At 35.5% G+C, this 25,242-nt stretch overlaps 1 protein-coding gene and 1 long non-coding RNA gene across 5 annotated transcripts in view; one reads left to right on the top strand and one right to left on the bottom strand.

Annotated features, from left to right (window-relative positions):
• Nucleotides 1-9,747: 9,747 nt before the first annotated feature.
• EPHA4 (EPH receptor A4) overlaps nt 9,748-25,242 on the top strand; it is a 169,806-nt gene continuing 154,311 nt past the window's right edge. For 2 of the 4 annotated variants that reach the window (XM_087965019.1, XM_026664117.2), the window contains exons 1-3: nt 9,750-9,908; nt 13,218-13,285; nt 18,326-18,989. In XM_087965019.1, the coding sequence (XP_087821145.1) occupies nt 9,818-9,908; nt 13,218-13,285; nt 18,326-18,989 (823 nt within the window). In that variant the 5' untranslated portion in view covers nt 9,750-9,817. Of the gene's footprint in view, nt 9,909-13,217; nt 13,286-18,325; nt 18,990-25,242 lie in introns of all 4 variants that reach the window. The other 2 variants (XM_087965018.1, XM_087965017.1) reach the window with 2 other exon arrangements.
• Nucleotides 14,512-24,556, bottom strand: LOC148130925 (uncharacterized). The gene is made up of 3 exons (XR_015749471.1): nt 24,507-24,556; nt 21,365-21,435; nt 14,512-14,904 (listed from the first exon to the last, which is right to left on the bottom strand). It is a non-coding gene; the product is annotated as an uncharacterized LOC148130925 (long non-coding RNA).

The following is a 25,242-nucleotide window of genomic DNA, read 5'->3' as shown; positions in this document are numbered from 1 at the left end:
TGTAGGTTCGTGGGAGAGCTTTTCTCCAGGCCGGAGAGTGAGCGGGACATTGGGGGCAAGTGGGAACAAATAAAGGGATTCATATCTGTTCCCTGGCTGTGTTGCCTTCGTGCCATGCCCCGGGTCATCACAGGTAATAACCAGCATTCTGAAATGCATTTAGAAAACAACTGGGAGTCAGTGCACCTTGTACAGCATAGGCAAACCAAAAGGTGTCCAATACTATGTGAGCAAATTAACTACCTTCTCAACAATCTTCCTTTTCCACATGAGTTATCCAAGAGGATCACATCCAAGGATGGCCTCCTGAAAAATGGGCACACTACCCTTCTTCAAAGATGTATCAACCAGCACCTGGACTTGTCTACATGCCTTTCCCAGTTGGACTTGACCAGCTAGGAGAGGCATGGATCCAAAACACAGTTACAAGGATCCTATCCTCTTATTCAAAATCAACCTGTTCATAACTGAACCCAGATGAATCTGATTTCCTCACGTATGCTTAGTTATTGTTCATCTATTTGAGTGAACTCAAATAGTTCACTGTGTGTGACAGATGCTGAGAATATTCTTCATAGTGACCCTGGAAGGTTTCCCTTGGGTTATCCTTACCCAAAAGGGATCAGGTCACCAGAAACAGGACTGTTGGGCAGCTATCTGCAGATGTAATAAGAGCAGAGAAGTAATGCACATTAACCATTCATGTTAAGCACAAACACATGACAAGGCTGACTGTGATGGCGAATTAAACTGAACTGAGAACTGAACTAAAGAACTTAGTTGCTATAAATATATTATTATTGTAGTTGGTCACAAAGTCAATCAGAGGTTTAGACTGGATTTGGCATTTTAATCACCTATTGAATCTTTCTTGAGGACTTGGGATTGGGAAACATTGTGTTTAATGCTATTCAAAATATCATCACGGGATGTAGGTTGTTCTGAATAAAGTTGCTTTTGCAATTAACTGATGGTGATTTGTCAAGTCTTATGGTGCTCAAGCGATGCTTCTGATGTTTTAGAATTGCACCTGAGACACCCATTACTACTACTACTACTACTACTACTACTACTACTACTACTACTACTACTATCTTTGGTTTTTTTGCCACATTCATTCTACTTCTATTTGCAAATCTTGGCATTTTATGATTTTCTCCAGTTCTTTCAAATCTGCTGTCTCCAGACACTACAACATCCACTCTCCAGACTTTTTTGTCTTTCTTATCAATAATTGTTACATCTGGGGTGTTATGTGGCAGATGTTTGCTTGAATTCTAATGTCCCAGAGCACTTTAGCTTCTTCATTTTCTATTAACTTGTCTATTTTGAGATTTTTGTCAGTTCTTGCATGCAGGCAAATGGTATTTCTTGTATTTCAATGCACCATTGTTGCTATTTGTATTTAGCCTGTGCAATCTTCTTCGTGCAGCAGCTAACCAGGTGGTCCACGGTTTCTTCAGTTTCTTTGAAGAGGATTCATTTGCTTTCTATTGCTTTCTTCTCAATTCTTGCTTTGTATGTATTTGTTCTTAAGTCTTCTGTAGGCAGAATTAGCCCCTTTTTCTCTTTCTTCAAATTTCCTGCTTTTAGCCATTGCCAGGTCTTGTTGTTATCTGCTTTGCTTGCTATTTTAAGTACTAGCCTTGTAACACTTCGACTTGCTATGTTTGTTTTCTATTCTTCACTATTTTTTGTGGGCCAGTTTGATCTCTCCAATATTCAGTAAGTTTCATGGTATACTAGCATTCAAACTGCCTTCAAACATTCACTGCCTTCAAACATTCTTCCAATGCCTTTTTTTTCTCTTCAACTGTCTGGTATACTTGAAACATTCCACACTCACCTATTTTACTAAAATTATTTCATCATTTTAACCAGCTTACGCTACTTTTCAGGCAAATTGAACTCTGACCAATGCAAACCCCTTCCTGTCTTCCAAAAATATAGCCTTTTCAAGAATGTTTTATGTTTAAAATGTTTTTGTTGCAATATCAAAATTTTATAAACTATGTATCATTTGCTTATTTATTTTAATTAAATCATTTTAATTTTTCATAATCATGGAGTTGGGAGGCTTATAATCAGTAATCTGCAATAAAATGTCCATAGTGCAATCCAAAGTAAACTGGAAAAAATTTCAATTTTAAGTAATATAGAAAGCAGATAACTTTAAACAAGAAAAATAATATTATGAATATTACTATATAAATAGACCAAATAAATTCTTCCACCATTAAGCTAACAATCTTGTAGATATTTAAGACAATTATATATACTTTTCCTTTTCTCCTTTTATGCATTTTCAGTTCTTTTAATCTAATGTACTATTTATTTGACAAATACAAATGTATATGAAAATTCACTAAATATTATTTATTTATTTTATTTTATTTGTCAATTGCTTGCAAGATAATAAGTATAAGTATAAACATAGTTATGAATACATTAAATGGATACATATAAGAAAAATAAAAAGAAACAATAGGACAGGGACAGTAGGCACATTAGTGTGCTTATGCACGCCCCCCACAGACCTCTTAGGAAAGGGGTGAGGTCAATAGGAAAGGGGTGAGGTCAATAGGAAAGGGGTGAAGTATTACAATGTTATTTTTAAATGACTGCTAGTGCAAGAAAGATAAACTTATGTCCATATTTAGCAAAGTACATCTCAGATTATTTGTAACAGGCAACTGATACAGAATCCAATAAAGTAAAAAGGTAATTCATTTTTAAGTCCTTGCAATATAGGTAGTCATCAACATGACCACAGTGAGCCCAAAATTTTATGTTGCTGAGACATTTGTTAAGTGAGTTTTGCCCCAATTTACAAACTTTCTTGCCACAGTTGTTAAGTGAATCACTGCAACTGCTAAGTTAGTAACATAGTTAAGTAAATCTGCCTTCCCCATTTACCTTGATCGTCAGAAGGTTGTAAATGAGATCACATGACCTTAGGGCAGTACAACTGTCACAAATATGGTCAATTGCCAAGTGTCTGAATTTTGATGCTGTGACCGCAGGGATACTGCAATTATCATTAAGTGTGGGAAATGGTCATAATTTTTTGTTCAGTGTAACTGTTGTAACTTCAAATGGTCACCAAATGCGTGGTTGTTGAGAATTACCTGTACTATAAATCCACATCCATACTAATAATGCTTAATAAGATGCAGTCAATATTTCATATTTTTATTGATCAACTGCTTCAATTATATATATAACCACCCATCTCAAATATACAATTCTTGGGTAGCTTATAGCAGTTAAAACAGAACTGAAAACAAAACACATGATAAAAACACAGAAAGACCCTTTAAAAATCATGTGAAAAACAACTGAAAATTATAAAACATGATCATTGGTCAAAACATTCAGCAATATTTAATATAGTCATTTACCGGGGTCTAAATCACCATCAGATTTCCATACCAGACAGGTATTCAGAGCCTTATTAAAGGACAGTAGGGTCTTTCTGGGGCATGAGGTTCCAAAGGGACAGAAAAGGATGTATTCTGGGTCCCTATGGGATGCACTCTTAACAGAGAAGAGCTGGGACATGCTTCTTTGGCTGGATCTAATGAGATGGGTAGATATAATTGAAAAGATACAGTCCCTCAAATAACTAGGTGAATGAGGGGATTTTATAGGTCATTTACCAGAACCTTAAATTGATCCATTTCAGCTCATTGAGCAGAGGTGCATACAAAATTGTAGATATTGCCACCTTTAGCTGTAGCTTCCAGATGTTCTTCAAGGGCAGCCCCATGTACAATGCATTACAATAATCCATTTGGGAGGCAATCATGCAGTAAGTGAGCAAGGAACAAATCCAGGAGCAGGCTGAGACATACAAGACAAAGTTGTACAAAGAACTCCTTCCCAGGACAGAGTTGCTGCCGCCTATACTTTGAACACAAGTTATAAGGTATTTCTTTCCTTTTCTTTTCAGTAATAATTTTATTAAAAGTTTTAATCACAACAATAAAAAATAAAACTAAAAAAAGGCTAAAATAAAAAGTACAAGAAAGCAAAAATAAAAATAACTCCCACCCCTCAAGAATACAACTTCCCACGACATCAAGACAAATATAAACTGTAGTTGAAAAGGTACTGTAGAACAGAAGACAAAGAATTGAACAAAATCACAAAGTATCAAGATATGAAAATCGATATTGAAAAATTAGGGCATAAACCAGACATGGTGGTCTCAGGGGTTATTGACATACTGGATACTATACCAAAAAATCTTGGATGGTATTTAGAAAATCTGTACATTGAAAACATTTTCATTTGCCAATTGTGCAAGGTCACACTGCTTAGATTTGCACATATACTACGCTGCTTCAGTACAACATCCTAGGTTCTTGAGACTAATTTGAACATATGAGGGTCAATATCAGCTAAAGAGCTGCCAGTTGTTCATGTTTTTGTAAGTAAATATTAGTAAGGCTAATAATAACATAAAACTTCCACATCTGTCTATCCCAGGTTGTTGGGAAGGACTCGATTAGTAAAAATGCCAAATCCACTTTGAACATCTGGCTCAATCAACAATTGTTGATAAGAAAGACAAAAAAGTCTGAATAGTGGATGTTGCAGTACCCGGTGCCAGCAAAATATACTGGTCCAGCATCTGATTTTTTAAAATTTAAACAATGCTGTGTTTCAATAATTAGATAGCCTAGAACACAAATCTTTTTAAGGTATATATTTTATATTTTTTATTGTGTTTTATTGTGTTTATCAATATAACTTAAATGTTTATATATATTTATATAGTTCATGTACAACATGCCATACACTAAATAAATAAATTTCTCAGTGTACACTGATATTAAAATAAGGCACAAAAATATTTATTTATGTGCCTTAGATACTATCCTATGATATTTGAGTGCCACATGAACACTATTGACCAGACATAAACAACAACAAAAAATCCTGCTCATTTTCTCCAGTGAGTATTTTCAGACATTCAGCTTTGTGGATAATCCTGCAAGGACTTTAGTTAAAATAATCAACAACCAACACCTTTGCAAACATAACAATTGAGGTGTATTTCCTTTAAGGCAGAGGCTGCTAATATTTGGGGTATTGTCCATTTAAAAAGGAAAGTCATGTTACAGCAGAACGTTCTACCCACACAGCAGAGACAATCATGATTTCATTTGCATGCCACAAAAAAGCAAGTGCTCAACATGTTCATTGATCAAACATAGTGTTCTTAAACTACCTCACTTCTTTGTTTTACATTCATTTCATGTGAGCAATTTTGAGTAGGAGGAAAAAAGCTAGGAGCTTTAGAGCATTACAGAAAATACCCACCATTTGGTTCAATCATGTGCATTCCAAAAGAGGTAGTAAAAGGCCTTTTGGAGCCAAGGAATAAAATTAAGGCGCTTCAAAGATGCTTTCAGAGGGCATCTAGGACAAATGACTTATACATCAAGGATGGCAAAAAAAAACAAAAAACACCACCACCAACAACAAAGCCTTTAGATGCCCTACTCCACATTTAACATAGAGAAATGTGTTTTTGTTTCAGGCTTCCCATCTTTAAATTAAGGAACTCATATTTTTGAAGTAATTAATGGCATAGGTAGAAGAAAAAACAAGTAAGTCAATAGAACAGTTAGGTTGCCAGGACTGATCTATAGCTAAGACAATAGCATATAGGCAGCGGTGCAAATCTCAGCATGTAAATCATAATTAGAATCATCAAAATTGATTGGATCTCTCTTTTGTTACAAACTGTTTCTGGTTTTAGCAATCCACCACCCCTGCACTTATCCCAGAACAGACGAGATGTCATTGTTATGCAGGGATCCTCTACCCAAAATATTGCAAGGATTAATTATACTTAAATCTAACAGTATCTTCAATCATAAAATCTTACCTAAAGATTGCAGACCTGAATTAAAACATCCTTAGAATAATGGTTTTCCAAAACAAGCTTTAGGGAAGAGATTGCCCTGATTTTATTTGGTGGTTACTGCTATTATTCTTATAAACCTACTTTTCTGGCAATCATGGTGGCTAATTGCAGAAAGAAAAAAACAAAAACAAATGTAAAATGAACTCCCAAACTAGTATAATTAAAATATACTGCAGTTGTTTTAAAAATAATAAAGCCAAACTTTAAAATAGTTTCTTCTGTCTCTCCCTCACTCTGCTTTATTTTATTAATAATTGGGGTTCCTTCCTGATAGTCAGACAAGCTGTTGACCTAGTTTTGTACATAGTCACTCAGGGAGCAGCATTTGTTCTGGCTCTGTGTTGCTTTTACACTTCCTCTCAATTTTGAATAGTATCATCCCCTTGCAGGAATATTGCAATATGAACCGTCTCTCTCCTAGCAACATGAAGAGAAAAAATATAGGGAGAAGAACACATGAGGGGGCTGTATGTGACTTATCTTTCCTGTACTATTTGTGCACGAAGCAATGCTATGTGCATATTTGCACACAGCTCATAATTTTGCACTGTGTTTTCCAGGCCATGAAGTTATAAATCAGCATGATCTCAGCTGCCATTATGTATCTGCTCTGTGATTAAGATTCAGGGCCAGAGATTTACTGTGCAGCAATTCTAGAGAGGATATTCTTAGGGGGAAAAAACATGCCTTAAATGTAGAATTGAAATTGCACATGAATCTTTCTTGTGTTTGGCACCAAATAAAGATCTACTTTTTGTTCAGGCTTTGAATTAAATTTCTACTACTTTACTGTAGCCATGGTACAGTCACATGAAGTGCTGGGATGCTATATTTCACAGGATTTGCTAGAATCCTACTTTTATTATGTGGTGATTTGCAATGCAGATCTATCACCATGATAAACAGAACACCTTTAAGGCACCATTTAGTACTGACGTTTAAAATACCACCTATTTTTGCAAACATTCCTCATTGCACCCTATTAGGAGTTTTTTTTACAAATTATCATAAAATTTTACACAAGCTCATATGAAATATGAATGGCTCATTTTGTTAGTAATGTGCTGGAAATATTTGTCTCTCTTTTGTGAAAAAAAATCCACTGCTTTTAACTCAATGGAGGGTCTTTTGGGCAATTTCAAACAGAAAAATGAACATCGATTGGCTACATTCAGTTGCGACGCTGAAGAATAATTGGCTGGTTTCTCTGACAGATTCACATACCATGCTGGATATGTATGAGATATGTAGATAGTGAAGACATGCGAAGAAAATGCAAGTGTAATTTAAAGGGTACTGTAGAGGACTGGCAAATGTAAATGTGTATGATGTGTCAGAATCTAATAATAGCAATTACAGAGTCATCACTTACCTGTCCTACATTTTCATATTAGAGTTGTTTTTCAACCACACCTTTGTCAACTGCCATCAGCCAAATCAACTTATTTTTTTAATAAAGGATTTTATACAACCAGTTGGCTTGTTTGTTTCTTGCTGGAGATGTAGAAAGGCCACAAGGTGAATCTGGATCTTCCACTTCTAATCATATAAATTTACCTTAGATAAACAGAAACAAAACAAAAAATAATTTGGAACAGTGGATGTCAGACTTCACAAATGTGATAGAGCTTGTCTGGGAACTGCTGATGGAAAAAGTCTAATGGATTTTTTTCTGACTTAAATTTTAAACTTTGAATTATGATGATTAACTTGGATTACTTTTTGTCTTTGCATTTCTAGTTTGATTTTCAATGTATTTTTGGATTTTCAATGTCTTCTATCAAAGGTAAGTCCAGTTGAATTTGTTAAATAGAAGAGAACAGAGCCTTAAGAGAGTAGAGGCATAAATCAATTAGATTCTAATGTGGGTCAAGCAATTATTTGCATGTTTCTTTTTTCTAACAAGCCTTGGGAAACTTTGTGGAACAATTTATCACCATCCTCAATTTGTATTTTTCTTAAGAATGTAACCTTCAGTTGTAAACTCTTAACACCCACCAATTTTTATTGGTCTTCTCTTCCTCCCTACAGTGCTTTGTAATTGAGCTACTTAATTCAGATTTTGCAGGTTTTGTGTCACAGCCCAAGTAGTTACTTTTTAACGTTTTAACAAATATTCCTTGATTTAATTTGGGTAACATTGAAACATATTCAAGTTAGGGAACAAGAAAGGGGGAGAAGACTCAGGGTCATATTCTGCCATACTGCCAACTTCGACAGCCTCTTCTTCGCTCAGCCACAACCCACGTGGTGGCGCTGTTGGTTTACGGAGGAAACACGCAACGCGGGAATGGAAAGAATCCTTCCCTCTTTCCCCACACCTCGCCTTTTTGGGTTTAGGGGTCTATCCCTTAAATGCACAGCCGAGAAAAGGGAAGCCCACTTCCCCATGTGCTCGAGGACAAGTAAGCAAGCGAATAATGATATTCTTGAAAGAGACCGTTGCTTGCAAGGTTGATCTTCGCCGGCCATGTGCGCTCTTACTTGGGATGAAAACTGCTGGTGCGCGTAAAAGACATCGGGGACCGAGCCATAAAGTAGTTGCTTTCTGAGAACTAAACGTCCCTAGTGGAAGGAAATTGCTCGCCGTCCAGCTTATCAAAAAAGAAAAAAAAAGTTAGCCATTAGCTGACGGATTTGGCGATCTCGGAGGAATGCCCTCCGAGTGGAGCTGCCAGGATGGGGGGAGCTTTGGCGTAAAGGACCAGGTCGCCGTTTCGCTTGTGTTTCTCCCCGAGACACATCAAACACACATAAAAAAGGATATGTTCGAAAAACGGCTTGTTTCTTGTTGCCATTGTCCTATTTACGAAAAATTATCCCCTGATTTTGGGGAGGACCTTCTAAATCGCGGAAACCTGTGGATGCCTTATTTATTTCAGTTGGATTAGGCGAAAAAACAAACAAACACGGGTGGGTAGTGGATGTTTCTTACGTACGTGCACCTTTAAAAGCGGTTAGAATTGGCTGGACCAGACAGGAAGCTCCTTCAAAATCTAAAGACATGCAACCCTTCTCATTCCTTTTTCTCTAAATTTTCTTTCCTGTTATTCCCTGAAGCATCTTTTTATCAAGCCCTTTCCCTGAAAACTAGAGCAGAGTCTAGTCTGCTTCAATTTTGGTGAAACGTTCGCACACGATGCAGGCATCTCTCGCGAAATTATCCTGCAGGCTTCCTTCTCTGTAACGTATTCCATCCAAGGAAACAAAAAAAGGACACAATTACAGTAGACCTCAACTTAATAAGTTCGCGTTTTGTTATTATTATGAAGATTCCTCCCCCTTCTCTCTCTGTGTGTGGGGAGGCTATTTCAATTCTGCCAAAAGAAACCCATGTCGCTTCCCTGCCGGACATTTAAATTCAGGATGTCCTTCGTTAGTCCAGGAATTTCAGGGGAGAATAAGAGAAAATCCGAGAGAGGAGTCCCTCTTAGAAGGAAACCCAATGAGTTCAGTGCGATCTGCTCGCAGGTAAGTGGACATGAGAATATGAGAGAAGAGCGTCAGCTGAACCAAACCTGGAGGCAAGAAAATACCACACTCGATGCCTACTTGAGGAAGGAGCCAAACAACAAAAAGGCGCAGACCGTCCGCCATCCACTTCTGCACCTTTCGAGGAAGCTCTGAATACGAGAAGAGGCAGGAGGAGGAGGAGGGGCTCTTGGAGCATGGAGGGCGTGGTTTTGGGAAGAGGGCGCGTCTGGGAGGGCTTTTCTCTCAAGCAGCTCTTCTGACAGGCGAATGGCGTTGATGGACGCTGAGACGTCACGCTTCCTCCCCCGCCCCCTTGGCAATGTCTACAGCCTGCTGCACTCCCAATTTAAGCATTTATTCCACTGGGATAGAAGAGTCTAGAGCAGCGCTAGCACCAAAAAAACCATGGCTGGGATTGTATCTTTCACCGTCTTTTCGCTTCTCTTTGGGATTTGCGAGGGTGTCACCGGTTCTCGGATATATCCGGCCAATGAAGGTGAGTGAGAGAAAAAGGGTCCCGGGCCGAGCTGAGACTTTTCCCTCTTGCTGGTGTGGCTTGTACGGGGCAGGGGGTCTGGGTGGGTGCGAGGGCTCTCCCTGTCTTTTCAGCACCCGCTCCCGCGGACCAAACACTGGGCAAACAGTGAGCAGGCAGACAACCTAAAGTTCCACCTCTCGCCTGCAAAAGAAAGGATGGACAGCCGCGCGGGTAGTTCGCGGCAAACTTCGGCTGGTGGCGGAGAGCCAGTGGAGAGCGATGGGCTCTTTCAGAAGCTTGCCCCCTCCTCCCACCCCCGCTAGTCCGCCTTTCGCCTTCGCTCCTCTCCGTCCCCTGGCGCTCCACAACGAGAGGCGAAAGTTTGGAGAGTGTCGTTTGGGGATCGGCAGCTTTGTGACCGGCCGGTCGGCTTGGATCGTCCAAGCCTTCCGCAGCCGAATTTGCCGCAGACGTGACAGCTTTGCGCGCGGCGGCGGAAACCCGCGTGGGAGCTTGACCTGGATTTTCTAGGCGAGCTGTTTTCAGCCAGCCAGTCTGGTGCAAACGCGCCGCTTTAGACCTATTTGCTCCCTGAGAAAAAGCCTTCTTTGCCAAACAGCCAAGGCAAGCGAGTGCCGTGGATTTGGTTAGGCTTTTAATTTATTCTAGAAGACCGGCGCCTTAAGTTCAAAGCAGCCTTTCTCCGAAACGGGACTGGGCTTCTCCGTCTGCCCGCATTCTTCCTTTCAGCACCTTCTTTGCTGCGGCCGTGGGGCGATTTTCTTACTGATTTAACGTCTTGGAGAGGCAGCGCTAAAGCAAAAAGAAAGAACCATTCAGGGTTTGGGTGGTGTTTTTTTTTTTTTTTTAATTCTCCCCAGTCTAATCTTACATAACCGCGGACGCGCGTTCCCACACACAAACGCGCGCGGCAGCGCGGGCTTCAGTCGACTGCGCGCGTCCAGGTGACTTAACGTGCTGCGAGGTGAAACGAACCTGCTTGACAGAAAAGTGGGTGGGTGGGGAGTGCGCGCGTGTAGCTATGCGCGTGCTCGCACTTTCTCCCTCCCTCTGAGATGTCCTTATTTATTTCACTCCGGCTTCGGCCGCTGGGAGTCAGATACCTGTAACTTCAGTTTGAACGTGGTTTTATGATATGAGATGCCTGGGAAATCATTTGGCGCGTAAGACAAATGGCGTCAGTGAGTTGCTCAAACTTAAAAGCGAGAAAACTAAGGATTTTGCAGAATAAATTGCCGATGACTTACCTCGTCGCTCTGTAATTTTTTTTCCCGAGTCTCCTTTTGCTTTGGATTCTAGCATCTTCGCTATCAATGAGCAGTTTGATAGCTGTTCATCTGTTGAAGAAAGGAAAGATCGTCTGTACCAGAATCACAAATAGGCTTAAGCAGAACAATGCCCTGTTGAAATAGGATAACCCATAGGTCCTATTTTAAAACGTTGTCTTAAAAACGTCTTGCATGATTTATACGGTTTTGTAGACTTATTGGGTGGGATGAATGCTGAGCAGCTGAGATTTCATTTAGTCCGTCTCAGCATCTTTTAAGTTATCTGCACTGGGGAGCCATTTTTCACTCTTAACACATGCCCAACTCTTGCTCCATTTTTAACAGGAGCCTCTAGAGGTACAAAGAATGCAGTGCTGAAGCTGTTCAGGTTTGGTTCTCTCTCTTTGTTTCCTATAAGGCACATTCCCCCCCCCCCCCATACAGTGCTGGAAATGTTTCCTGTACAACATAATCCACTTTTTGCTGCTTCCTTATATGTAGAAATACTTTAAAAATCATTCTGCTTTTCTTGCAAGTGCCGATAAATACCCAGAAGATGGCACGACCAACACAATATGTTGCATTGCTTCTTTATAGTGACAGTAGATTAAGTTATCTATTGAAGCTATTTCTGGATTCACTGACATTTCCCTATGAGATGTCCAATTCATAAAGAGAAGAGCAAAGTGATGTAAATAAGTCTTGTTATAAAGTTAGTGAAATTAACATTTTATTTCCTCTTGGAAGGTCCATCTATCATGCAGCAATGTCTCAGGCAGCCATGTAATAAAGATGAATTATGAGTAGGTTCTTTCTGTACACATGTATGTGAGAGGAAATCTCAATGAGCAATATTGCCCTTGCTTTTTGATTGAACACATATAGGATTACATTGCACAAAGCTTCAAAGATTGAACATTTTATCTTAGTTTTCTTTTAAAAATCCAAACCAATTCAGTTTGGGTACAAGTGTTAATTCTTATTGAAGATAACCTTTGAGACATGAATTAAGAGATCCTGAATGCAAGTCGTACCTCATCCACAGAATCAACATGTATCTTAGTGGGATAGTGGCTTGGCATTTTATTTATGTGGGCTGCCTTGTAAAAATTGTAATACTTTCTCCTAGAAGATGTTGTAATAATTGGAAATTCAGAGTTGATTAGAATAAAAATAAAAATAAAAAAAATAAAAGAATAAAAATCTACAAAAAATGGCCTTAAGAATAAGCAGGGTATATCTGAACAGGACTTGGCTAGGAGAATACTAGGCAATTTTAGAACTGTAAATTAGACTGTGAAGAAAAAAAATATCAAAAGAAGCCAAGGGAAAACCATTTGATATTATTCCCACGAAAATGACATGGATGTGTTCATGAAGTTATTAGATATCATGCTGGATTTGAAGTAGACTTAGCTCTAGTTATAAATAGCTCAGGTCTCTTTCTCCCTCCCTCCCTCCCTCCCTCCCTCTCCCCCTCTCAAAGGGATTATTTTCAATAATTCTGTGTTCTTCTTCTTGGTTAGTTACACAGTCAGTTGTTTAGACTGGATTTGATATTTTTCTCCACCTACTAAGTCCTTCCCATGGACTTGAGTTAGACAGATGTCATTGTTTAATAATATTAAAAACCACATCAAGACCGTATTTCACTGAAGTATTATCATTACGTTGATGATGATTATTAAAAACCACATCAAGACCGTATTTCACTGAAGTATTATCATTACGTTGATGATGATTGGTTGCACAGTCAGCCAGATGTTTAGACTGGATTTGGCATTTTTCTTCACCTGTCAAGTCTTATTATTATTATTATTATCATTATTATCAGATCCACAGTATGTGTTTTTGTATAGATGTTTTAAAATAAGCATTCTAAGTAAGAACGAAAAATTCCTGCTTATATTACCATTGGTAAAATACTTATTTTTTTGGTTGGGTGGCATTTTCCTTTTCTTGTGTAGATCAATTATGCTTTTTGAAACATAGTCTGAATTTGAATACTTGGGACTTCATGTATGCTTTTCTTTTGCAGTTACCTTATTAGATTCCAGATCAGTTCAAGGTGAACTTGGCTGGATAGCAAGTCCCTTAGAGGGAGGGGTAAGTTCAGAAATTTTATCTAAGCAATAAAAATTTGAAATGATTAATAAATTTCTAATGATACTTGATAGCCTTTTCTTCACTGATTGTGAAAAGGAAAATTTTATGTCTGTGGCCTTTAAGTGTATAATATACTTTGTTGGTAAAATTGTATTATTTTCTTGTATAAACCTGAGATACCCTATCATGAAAGAGTCTTTTTTTAAAAAAAACAATAATAATTTTAGAGTCAGGAGGAGGAGACTCACACTGGAGCCAAGTCAGCAAATTTGTTAAGTCAATTCTATTTAGGGAACTGAATATGTATTTGTGAGTTCCAACACAAATGAAAAACTTTTCTTCAAAAGTCAATTATAAATACAACATTTTAAAATAAATGATTTTTTTTTCATTTTGATCAAGAAGAAAATTCATATCTCTTCTTATAACTTTATAACAGTAATAATATGAATATGAATACTGTTATATGAATACTGTTTTTAATGATGTGCAAAGCACACAATTTTATTCCATTTTACATTGGAAGTAAGCAGAAAAATATTTTGATATTTCAATAAAGTTATCTTTAAACAAACTCTCATCCAATTTTCATTGCCCATATTGTAAAATATTCTAAAGTGTGAAGGCACAATTATTCCATAAATTTATATCCTAGTCAACAGAAAGGTGAACGTTCAATATTCCTTTTTAAAATGTTAATATTTAGCTGTAAATATTCTTTTTCTTTGTCAAAATACTTATTTTTGTGTACAATGATAAGAGCATTGTACAAGCATAACAGGAGTTTGGTCATCTATTAGCAAATGAAATAATTAAGACATTTGTAGATAGGGATGCAGAAAGAAACTTGAATCATAACTTCAAGTTATGCAATGTAATAAACCTTAAATAAATAGCATATGGCTTGATATGATAGTTCCAGAAACTCAAGAGTATTTCTTACTGGGTTTATTGGAAACCAATAATACTTTACATATCATAGGATCAGGCATTTTATTAAATAATAAAACACACCTTTCTTTTTGCTACATAAGCAGGGCTAATAAGGAGAACAGTTTCAGGATTAAAACAAGATGCATGGTATTCCCAGTGATCACAAAGGTCTTTAAAATTAAGCAAACATCTTATCCTAACTGTATAAAGGCAAACTATTCATACCAATTGAAGGTAAATCAGAAGCTTTCAAACACCATCAAATATATAATAACCACAGATGCAGATCTTGTTACTAAAATACATTATTCTTTAATATTCACTGTACATTTTTGTCTGTGTACTTGCATGTAACTCTCTCTATGAAAGGAAGAAATGTGAGGTTATTTGTTTAGAGATGTATTATGCATAAGCTTTGAAACAGCGCTTTGATGGAAAAATAGTCAATTGTCCTGTCACCATTGTTGCTATGTCTGAACTTGACTGCAGTCAAGTTGTGGTCTGCCTCTGCTGTTCCTGGAATCCCTCCTTTTTTTTCTTCATGGAAGAGGAAATGATTGACAAGCTACTAGGTGTAGACAGCATATATTCACTGCTGATTGCAGCCAATTGCCCTCATCTTTGGACAATGGGAAAGGTACAGCTTTATCTCAGTAAGAGTCAGGCATTCCAGTTAGTCCCGTACCCTGGAAAAGTTAATAAATTAGTCTATCTTTTAGTGTAGAGGTATTTCTTTGATAGTTTTAAATAATTTAATTTTGAGTGAAAATAACTTCAGTAATCTAAAAATGCTGAAGGAAATAGTTATTCTATATGAATAATAATCTGTATATTTTTTTCTAAAAACAATGGGGAGAAGTGTTTTCATGATAATATATAACTAATTGTATTAAAGCTTATACATGACAGTGGTTTTAAAAAAAAGCTTAAAGGGACCTAGTTGGCTTTCAAATCTGCCTGTAGGAAAGCTGGAAAAATATTTAATAGTTTCCTATGCTGCAGGTTTCATTCAGAGCATTGGACAGATTTTTTTAAAAAATATTTTTTTCCAAAAATACCCCAATATATTGTTTAAAGATAAACTCTTCTTCCTCTTATATTTTATGGATATATATATTTTGTATGATGCAGAATCCCATGTTACCATTTAAGAAGTGGTTATTTCTGAAATGTGAAATATTGTATACATTAATAAGAGAGATTAGAGATAAAAATAGGTCACTTAACCCAAATGAATATGTCTATTACTGACTCCATGGCATTCCTTGAAGAACAAATGTATTAGCCTATACATTTAATTAATGGCTTATTTTTAAAATTTGAGTTAAAAGAAACTGTTAGTCTGGAATGCTTTCTCCTGGATTATTAAAACATAGGGAATCTGTTTGACAAAACTGAAAAGGAGGACAAAGTTAATCTTTGATCACACACTTAATCAAACAATAATTTATTTCATCTGAAAATGTGCAGTTTTATTATGTTTGGCTCTTTACTGATATAAATATTAAATGAAAAAATGCAGTTCTATTGAAGAAGGGAAAAAGTCATGACCAAATCCTATGAGGAATTTTGCAGTAAAGGACCTGTGTTCTTTTCATAGAATTCAATAGGCTTTTGACCAGCCTTATAATTTGACTTGTCTTTTGTGTAAACATGCAAAAGGAAATCCCATTGACCATTTTTATTCCTTCTCCTTTTTCATTCCTGCCGTCTCCCATAGTATAGGGTATTGGATCATAAAGGGCAGAATTGTAACACAATGCTCATTTCATGGCAGCTGTAAATTAAAGAACTTTGTTGCTCACTTTGTGTACTAGCATTTTACATTGATAGATGGCTTTCTAGTTTCCTCTATTATCCGTGACACAGTTTGACATGGTGGATATTCTCCCCCCTTCTCCCTTTTCTTGAATTCTCAAGTATCCCCAGACAATAACTCAAATATTATCATCTTGACTCTGGAGGTTAGCTGCACAGCTTTTTAAAGCGTTTTCAGCTATCTAGCATTGTATTTAAACTCAAGAGCACTTTAATGGTTATGAACTTTAATGATTATGAACATAATACAGTGAAGAGTAGTTTATATCTTATAACATCCACTGGTACAAGTGTATTCATTTTGCTTGCTGATGAAGCCTCTGAAAACTATTTTATAATGCTATTCTATTGTTTTGGGTTCATGTGCTTCAGGATTAGATTTAGTTAAATTTTGTATAAGTGAGGGGAAAAAAGCATGTTTTCCTCTTTCCTTGACCCTGAATTCAGAAAAAACAAAACCAATTTATTTTTTTATTTTGCAAATAAATCAATAAATAGACAAGCGGTACTTCTCTGTATTCTGTAACCAATATAATCACATTTGGAAGCTCTTTTTGACTGATACTATTCTTTTCTCTCATTCTTACTGAACCTCTGAAAACAAAATAAAACCAAATTCACTCTTCAGAATCATTTTTTGTGTGGCTAAGTGCACAAGTTTGTATAAACGTATGTATATACTAATTACCAAAAGTTAAAGAAAAAGGTTATTTATTACAGACACCAGGGACATAACTGTGGTGTTATTATTCCTATTTAAGTTCTTCAGGAACACAGACTGTCTTGCTTGAAAGCTGTCTGTCCATCTGAAAATAGATTGTTTTGAAATAAACTAAGATGTGCACTGTACAAAAACTAAAGTTTTTTTTAGCATTGAGGCTATTTATTTTATTATAATGTGCATTTATTTATTTTATTATAATGTGCATATGCAGTATAATCCTTCTGATCTGAAGCACTGAATCTTAATCTTTGTTGGGATTAAAAATATTGTTCCATTATCCAATAACATTTCCATATATTTAATAATCTGAGACTTGCACATTGAGTGGCAGAAGCCCTCCAGAATTTCAAACAAATTTCTTTTCCAGGATTACTCAGAGATAGCAGTAATTGAACCTGACACCTGTTGTGTTCCGTTACTTGGCTATGATGTTTTTCTGACAAAGATAATATATGCAAATCTCTTTGAAGACACCCATAATTTTATCTTTCTCACACAATATGTATTGCGTATGTTGTGTGGATGTATATATTAATCACACTATTCTGATACATCAGGAATCCTCTAGCTTCACATTCAATACCAATTTATATATGACAGTTGGACATTTTTCTTCTTACAGTTGGTTATATTTAATTGTTATTTGGGATTCTAATGATACTCTTAAGTAAGTAAATTTTGTGTTATGTATTTTATTATAATCTGTAATTTGGTATGTGAATGTGAAGAACGTAATACCGTGTTTCTCATATAATAAGGCCGGGTCTTATTTTTTTTTTGAGCCCCCCCAAAATGGCTAGGCCGTCTTTTCAGAGGTGACTTAATCTCCCCGCCTTGCATCTTTGGGTGGGCGGGCAGCGATGGCTTGGATGTTGACCTCGATGTTGGTGGGGCACGCAAGCAGCACCATATCCGGGTATACAACAAAAATACTTCCTAACGGCAAGCACCCCACCATTCCCCCCCATTTTGCATGTTTTAATATAGGCCTTAATATGGGGGAGGGGCTTAATTTCATTTCATGCCTATAAAACATGCTGGGACTTCCTATTGGGGGAGGCCGTATTGTTGGAGAAATAGGGTATCAATATAACTGAGGATTCAAAGTGATTAGTTCTTATTTTTGCTTTGTTTCTGATAGATGGATACCTATCCTCAAGTTCCTTATCTTCTCTTGGTTTTTTGCCTATACAAACAGAATAACTATTCAGTTGATACCCTTTATTTTACTACAGCTCTTATTAGCAGTCTGAATCATTCAAATCATGCTATATAAATAATTGCAAATAGAATGTATGTTGGCAATTTGATCATTGACTTCCTAATAAGCTGAAAAATTCTACTCCCCTACCACCTTAAATTATATAGTTTTTAAAAGCTAATTTCCTGTTGAATATTGCTTTAGTTAATATAGATATATGAGGCATCCTTGGTAATTAGAATTACTGACTGTTGTATAAAAAGCAATGAAACCAGTAGTACAATAGAAATATTTTTTCTGGTGAACGTTTGATTGTATATTTTACATGATTTTATTTATGTCTACCTGTCTTGATAATTCACAGTGGGAGGAAGTCAGCATTATGGATGAGAAAAATACACCAATCCGCACTTATCAAGTCTGTAACGTAATGGAACCAAGTCAGAACAACTGGTTACGGACTGATTGGATTCCCCGTGAAGGAGCTCAAAGGGTTTATATTGAAATCAAGTTCACACTAAGAGACTGCAACAGCCTGCCAGGTGTTATGGGAACTTGCAAGGAGACTTTTAACCTATACTATTATGAATCGAGCAATGACAAGGAGCGTTTTATTCGAGAAAGCCAATTTGGTAAGATTGACACCATTGCTGCTGATGAGAGTTTTACTCAGGTTGACATTGGCGACAGGATTATGAAATTAAATACAGAGATACGTGATGTGGGTCCATTGAGCAAGAAGGGATTTTATCTGGCATTCCAGGACGTTGGGGCTTGCATAGCCCTGGTGTCTGTTCGTGTCTTCTACAAGAAATGTCCCCTGACAGTCCGTAATCTGGCTCAGTTTCCAGACACAATTACAGGAGCTGATACATCTTCTTTGGTTGAGGTTCGTGGTTCATGTGTCAACAACTCAGAAGAGAAGGATGTGCCAAAAATGTACTGTGGGGCAGATGGTGAATGGCTGGTACCCATTGGCAACTGCCTGTGCAATGCTGGGTATGAAGAGCATAATGGAGAATGCCAAGGTAGGCCTTGTTGCTTTGTACTGTTCATTAAAGGATGGGGTATGTAATTGAATCAGAAAGGAGGCTAAATTGAAGAAAGCCAGTAATTAGCAATCCCTGTGGGAATACAGAAGGACAGCGTGGTCTAATGAGGAAATTCAGTAGTTCCAGGAGGCAACACTAAAGGATGCATCATTCTGAAAGAACAAAGACACTACCATAAAATGCAGAAGGCCAAAATTTAGCCATCAGATGGTAGATTAGAACTAGGTTGCATATTGCCACTCATATTTAAATGTTTGTCATCCATTCATGTTATTTCATTTATTTTTCTCATTTGAAAAATTAAATTTATCAAGAATTATGTTAAGGGAATAGAAATAATAATAATAATAATATTAATAATAAGGCTGGAAATTTCTGTTTTTACTTTTATAACAGAAAATAAAGCTTTGGTTTTAAAATTCTTCTAAGTCTCTTTCAAAATAACTCTTTACTGTCTCATTTGAGAATTCTTCTACTAAGTAATCCTTGAATGGATGACATGGCTGCTTTTGTGAAATATTTTTATTTCTCAAAAAAGTCTCCATTGTTTCATTTACAAAAGAACTTGCTAGGAGACTAGTCAGAAATGCAAGAAGTCATCTGTTTCTCCCCTCCTTTTCCTATCCTCCACAGAATTAGGGATTAACCTTCATATGAAATGCAGCTTATTTTAAAGGAAAGAAAAGAAAAAGAGCTTTAAATCTTCTTTATGATTCTCTTGATTTTTAGTTATACATTATTATGATTTTATAAGTAGACAATAACTGATTATGGATTTGATTAACCCTATAAGCCATCTGTTCAAGATCAGTCTCTAATGAATTTCCCCCACAAAACAATAGCTTCATTTATTTTTAAAGTAGTAAGATTTTAGTAATGTGTTTGATGTATTTTAATTGCATTTTGGTAAACAAAACCCCTTTTTTAGTTAATAAACAAACATCACACTATTTTATTTAGTGAAATTAATATACCATAGCAGTTTCATTCCACTTATCTAAAATAGGTTCATATGATTATTTATAGGCAATTTGTAATTATTTATTGGCTTAAATAGTTTTCCTTAAAAATTCCTTTGCTATCATGTATTAATCAGATATTTATATGATTATTGAAGAAGAATTGATCATACTTCTTGATACTATAATTATCAGCTGTTGGAGTGAGAACTGAAATGTGGATAGTATAATGAAAAGACATCATCACAAAACAAGTAATTACCTGCCTCTGGAAAAAGACAGGATCATTCAAAATGTTTGGATGCCTGATACAAATAAATTATTGCCAATACATAGATATCATACTTGAAGGGATCACATTATGAGACAAGTATGTGTAGGAATATATTTCTGTTTTTAATAGTTTATGCATTTATTGGAATTTAATTTTTATATAGTTTGATTATGGGGAAACAGATGGATAAAATTAGAATATTGGCTATTAGATTTCCCCTAAGGAGTGTTGAGGCAATATTGGTTCACCCTGATTGATGCAAAACTAAAGTGATCCACACTTTATTATTTAATCAGCTGACAAAGGAAGCCTTGGTTTTGGAAGTTTGGGTAGAAAAAAAACCTTCAAAAATGGGAAAACAACTTACTAAATATAAACTTCACTATCTTTAAAAACAAAAAAGAACTTGCATGCATACTTTATAGGGCTATTTCCCCAAATATCAAATCTAACCCTGTCTTTCTGCTTTGAGTGTCTTCTATGTTAATATTGGTTCATTAAAGTTCCCTGAAGTGAATGTAAACCAAATAATCAACACAATTTCATCTCCCAATTTCCATGATAATACGTTCCTGTTTGTGTACACATTTCCTGAACTCCAAATTTTAGTAATTCTGAATAACAACATTAATTCTGAATCCAGAATATTTTCTTGTAACTATGTCACAAAGTAGGTGATTAGGAATTAAATATTCTCACATTCTCATTTCATAGAGATGTTTTATTATGAAATAGGAAGACAAACATAAGGGAAGATAAACCTATCAGGTCTACGATATTTGTTAACTGACTACCCAAACTGTTTTTCAGTGTTGAAACTTGGCAATATAAATGCAAGAGAAGGTCGTAGGTCATTCACTTCCTCATCAATCTTCCTTCTGTGATCCTTAGGTCAGAGTTAAGATTGATTAAGATCTTAAAACCTAAACAAAGGTTTGATGGGCATATGATAAGGCAGAAAGTGCTCCTATTATTTGAATCTATAATAATACTTATCTATTGAAAAATTTAGAACATTGGAGACCAAACTACATTTGTTCTTATATATACATTTTAATTTAGATAATGTTAAGGATGAAAACAAAGAATACTTAATGGAAAAAAAAGTTTATATTTACCTGATGATGTCTGCATTTTGCCCCAAATAGGTCTAAGTTCATTTAGCTTTTTAATTTTTGAATAATATTTCCTGAAATGAAAGACTTTTGTTACTCATTTTTCTCTACAATATAAGGCTATTTACTCAAATATTTTTATACATACTGTTTTGTATAATTTTTACAAAACTGTTTTTACAACCCTTTTGTGTTGGCTGAATTTTTGTTTCAAATTGGAGAAAGGGAGAAAATGCACTTTTGGAAGAAAAAAATATGAATGGGAAATATATTACTGAAACAAGAAAACCTTAACTTTGAAATCTATTGCAAGGTGAAGGTAATTATCGTTTTATGATAAAATTCAGCATGTGGGTGATGTTCCCTTCACCAGAATTTATTATTGACATTTAAATTATTTTGTTATACAAACTAAGAAGAAATCAGTAAACACACTGAACTAATTCCCTTATTAAAATAAAGAAATACAAGAAAACATAGGAGGGGCAATAAATGCACTAAACAAGTAGGAAAATTCTAACTCTCTGAAATTGTTGTGTGAAACTAAAAGTAGCAGTTTTGTTTAATAATTTTACACCATAAAAATCCAGATACATTTATTATGATATATAAACATTTCAATAATATAGTATCTTATAGTGTTAAACACATTCTTAGTTTTATAACTAATAAGCTTATTATAAAAAAATCTTAGAAGTCTTTAAGTATGGCTTTGAGACATTTTCCCTTTGCTATTTTTGTCTTTAATTATGGGATATTTAAGATTAAATTACTTGAATCATATAAATGCACTTAAATAGCTTCAAATAATATAACTGGAGAGTGAATTTTGTTATTATTGCTAGTGTTTATTTTCTTTTTTTCATTACATTTTTAAAATATGAATTCCTATTTTTTGCATCTAAGCAATCATAAATGTACTGGTGTTGTAGGAACCTGGTTTTCTTTTCTTTTGATATCCATGACCTTAGATGAGACAACTTTATAGATCAACCTCTGGGTGTATCCAGAAAAATGTACATTTCCATTTATAAATTAGATATTTTCAAGTATTCAGAGCCTTTGAATGTATTTTTGTATCTGTTCTTTTAAAATTAGTAAGTCTTTCTATTGAATTAAGAAGATTATATTGTAAAATAGTGTCAGATACTGGGTAGGTTTGTGTAGTGAGGGAAGTCATGGTTTTTAACATTTGCAAACTAATTAGTTATAAATAAATTGTGACATACATAATACAGTTAATTTGTTCAATTTTCCCCTTCTTCCCTCATGTTCACCAGTGAAATAATTGCAATTTATTTTCTTTCCTCGTTTAATATGTGTAGCAAATTGTGGCTAGCCTTATCAGGTTTGTATGAATTAAATGTGAAATGTTTATAGTTTGCTTATAAAAGTAAAAAAAATTCATTCTAATTTGTAAGCTTGGCAAGATTCTGACAAATACAGCCTGGCAATTGCTGGGTTATTTATCTGTATTTAGTAGCATGGCCCACTGATCTCAGATCTTTATTGTAGCTGCAAGAATATGTGAGAAAGGAAGATTTCAAGCTATCTCATATCTTTTGAATCCCTCTGTCTTTTATCCTTTCCTTGGTTGACTTTTAACTTGTGGGATGAAATTCTGCTCTCATTCAATCTGATTATTTCCTTCTTTTGATATATTTTCTGGGAGCAGGTGAGGTCACATAGCTTCATGAGCTGGAAATAATTAACACTTCCATGACTAAATGGTCACTTTATGAATATTCAGGATCAGCTTCTCTCATCCTGGGAAGCAAACATGTTTGTTGCATTTTCATTAATCCCATTGGAAGCCAGAGAAGTTTCCCCTGTGAATGGAGGATTGTCAGCTGTCTGGCCAGTTTGCTTTCTGCATGCAGCAGATCCCTCATTTGCATATCTTGTATACATCCTCATGCAAAATAGCCCACCCATTTCCCACTTTCACAAAGGAGATAAGCACTTCCTTTGGAAAGAGTGAAGGAGAAGCTCCTTCTGTCTATTATGTAGATGCTGAAGTCTTGGATTTCATGCAAATGAACATTTGGGTTTAAAGTTCTTTGTTTAAGAGATAGGGATGTGATATTTGCACAGTATTTCTCTTTACAGCTCAGGCCTTCAGCTGTAAGAATGTGCTTTGATTGTCACCACATATATGTAAAATAGGTCTGGGACCTCTTTGTGAGGGAAAAGTGCTAACAATATATTGTATAGAATGGCTGGGTTATGAAGCGAAGCATCTGCACTTTAGATGGGATCTTTCCCCCAAGTTTCCAAGGTTGGAAAATTAAAGTAGCAACCTGGGTTAAAGGGGGTGGGAGAGGTGATAATATCCTGATTTATTATTGCACAATTAATACAATATTGTGATGTGCTGAGTCCTCAGAAAAGACGGTTTTCTGTTGTGCTGACTTTAGCAGACATAAATTTAATATGAATCAACTCAATTAAAATTTTACGTGGCTTGTACGAGAAAAATCTGTGATTTTTTTAAAGAAGAAATACAATAAAAATACAGCTACATTATTTCAGTTAATTATTATCTCTGTCCCCTGTCCTCTGTTCATCATGCTGTAGCATGATCAAATCTTGCTGTAGGCTGCAACAAGCAAGCTTTCATGGAACACATCAATTGAAAGTTCATTACATAAAGTTCATTACACAATAATGCTATACATACATGTTTCACTAAAAAAAGAAAAAAGATTGACTGTTTTCATTTTGTGTCATATATATCAACAGTGTGACACCAGGACCAAAATCCATTCTAGATGTCTTCTATAAAATAACAGTAAAGTATTGATTCGCCATCCTGTGAATATGCAAACAAAGCATTTTGATGTGCAATTAGTGTTTAATTCAAAGTTAATTTCACAGAGCAGTAAACTGCAGTGTGTCAGGCCATGTGGCATAATTAAGTAGAGGTTTAGAACAACAAAGAATCATGCAGAAGGAGTTCGTTTATTTCAGAGATTGAATGGAAATAGTGAGACGTTTTTCTTCCAAGGAACTAAAAGATGGAGTAAGAATGATAATGGATCTGTATTCCATTTTAAATTCTCCATACAGTTAAAACAATTTTTCAAAGCAGTTTATAAGTAAAAAGATCATATCCACAAAATAAAAATGAGAAAATAATACTTACTGTCTTCTCTTGATTTGAGATTGCTTTTTACGCCAGTTCTTACAATGGCTGAAATTATAAACAATTAAAATATGCAAAATTATAAAGTCTACAGCAGCTCTTGGACAAATGTTACTATTTTAGTTTGTAATGGTTATTACTCATTCTCAATAATTGTAGTTGTAGTGTAATCTTTACTTGCCTTTATTAGCATTTACTATTTCTTTATATAAATTTATTTAGTAAATTTATTTTGCTCACCACCTTGTATCATTTTCTGTTAAGAAGAAAAGGAAATAGATTAACTCAATGCTTAGTTCTCTTTAGGGATAAGTTTAAAAATGACAAAATAATTACTAACTTTCCCCATTAAAGACACTACGATTAGATGGAATCACTCTTTTTTATTTTCTCCAAAATTTAAGGTGGTCTCTTTTTTTTTTTGGCAATATGGCCATTTTGGAGAGAATCACTTGTTCAGAATTGCTGGGACCATAGATTTTTTAAGACATTGGCAAAAATAAACAAGAAAGCAGTCAAAATGGAAAACAGCTGACAAGGATTGTTTGTATTGGATTTAGCTTAATATGTGTAATGGTAAATGAGAATGACCTTGAAGGGTAAAGGGAAGAGCAAATGATCAGACAATAGAGGGAAGAGCCACCAATAGCTTAAAGATCAGGGAAAGAAACTTGGGAAGGATCCACCCTAATTGGTTGGGCAGTTAAAAGTGGGAAGTTTGTACCTTCATGTTTGT

Source organism: Notechis scutatus, chromosome 4, assembly GCF_049901735.1.
Source record: "Notechis scutatus isolate UNSWTSFEM ecotype Mainland chromosome 4, rNotScu1.2, whole genome shotgun sequence".
Classification (NCBI taxonomy): domain Eukaryota; kingdom Metazoa; phylum Chordata; class Lepidosauria; order Squamata; family Elapidae; genus Notechis; species Notechis scutatus.
The sequence above is the reverse complement of the archived record's forward strand: the minus strand, read 5'-3'. Positions and strand labels throughout refer to the sequence as shown.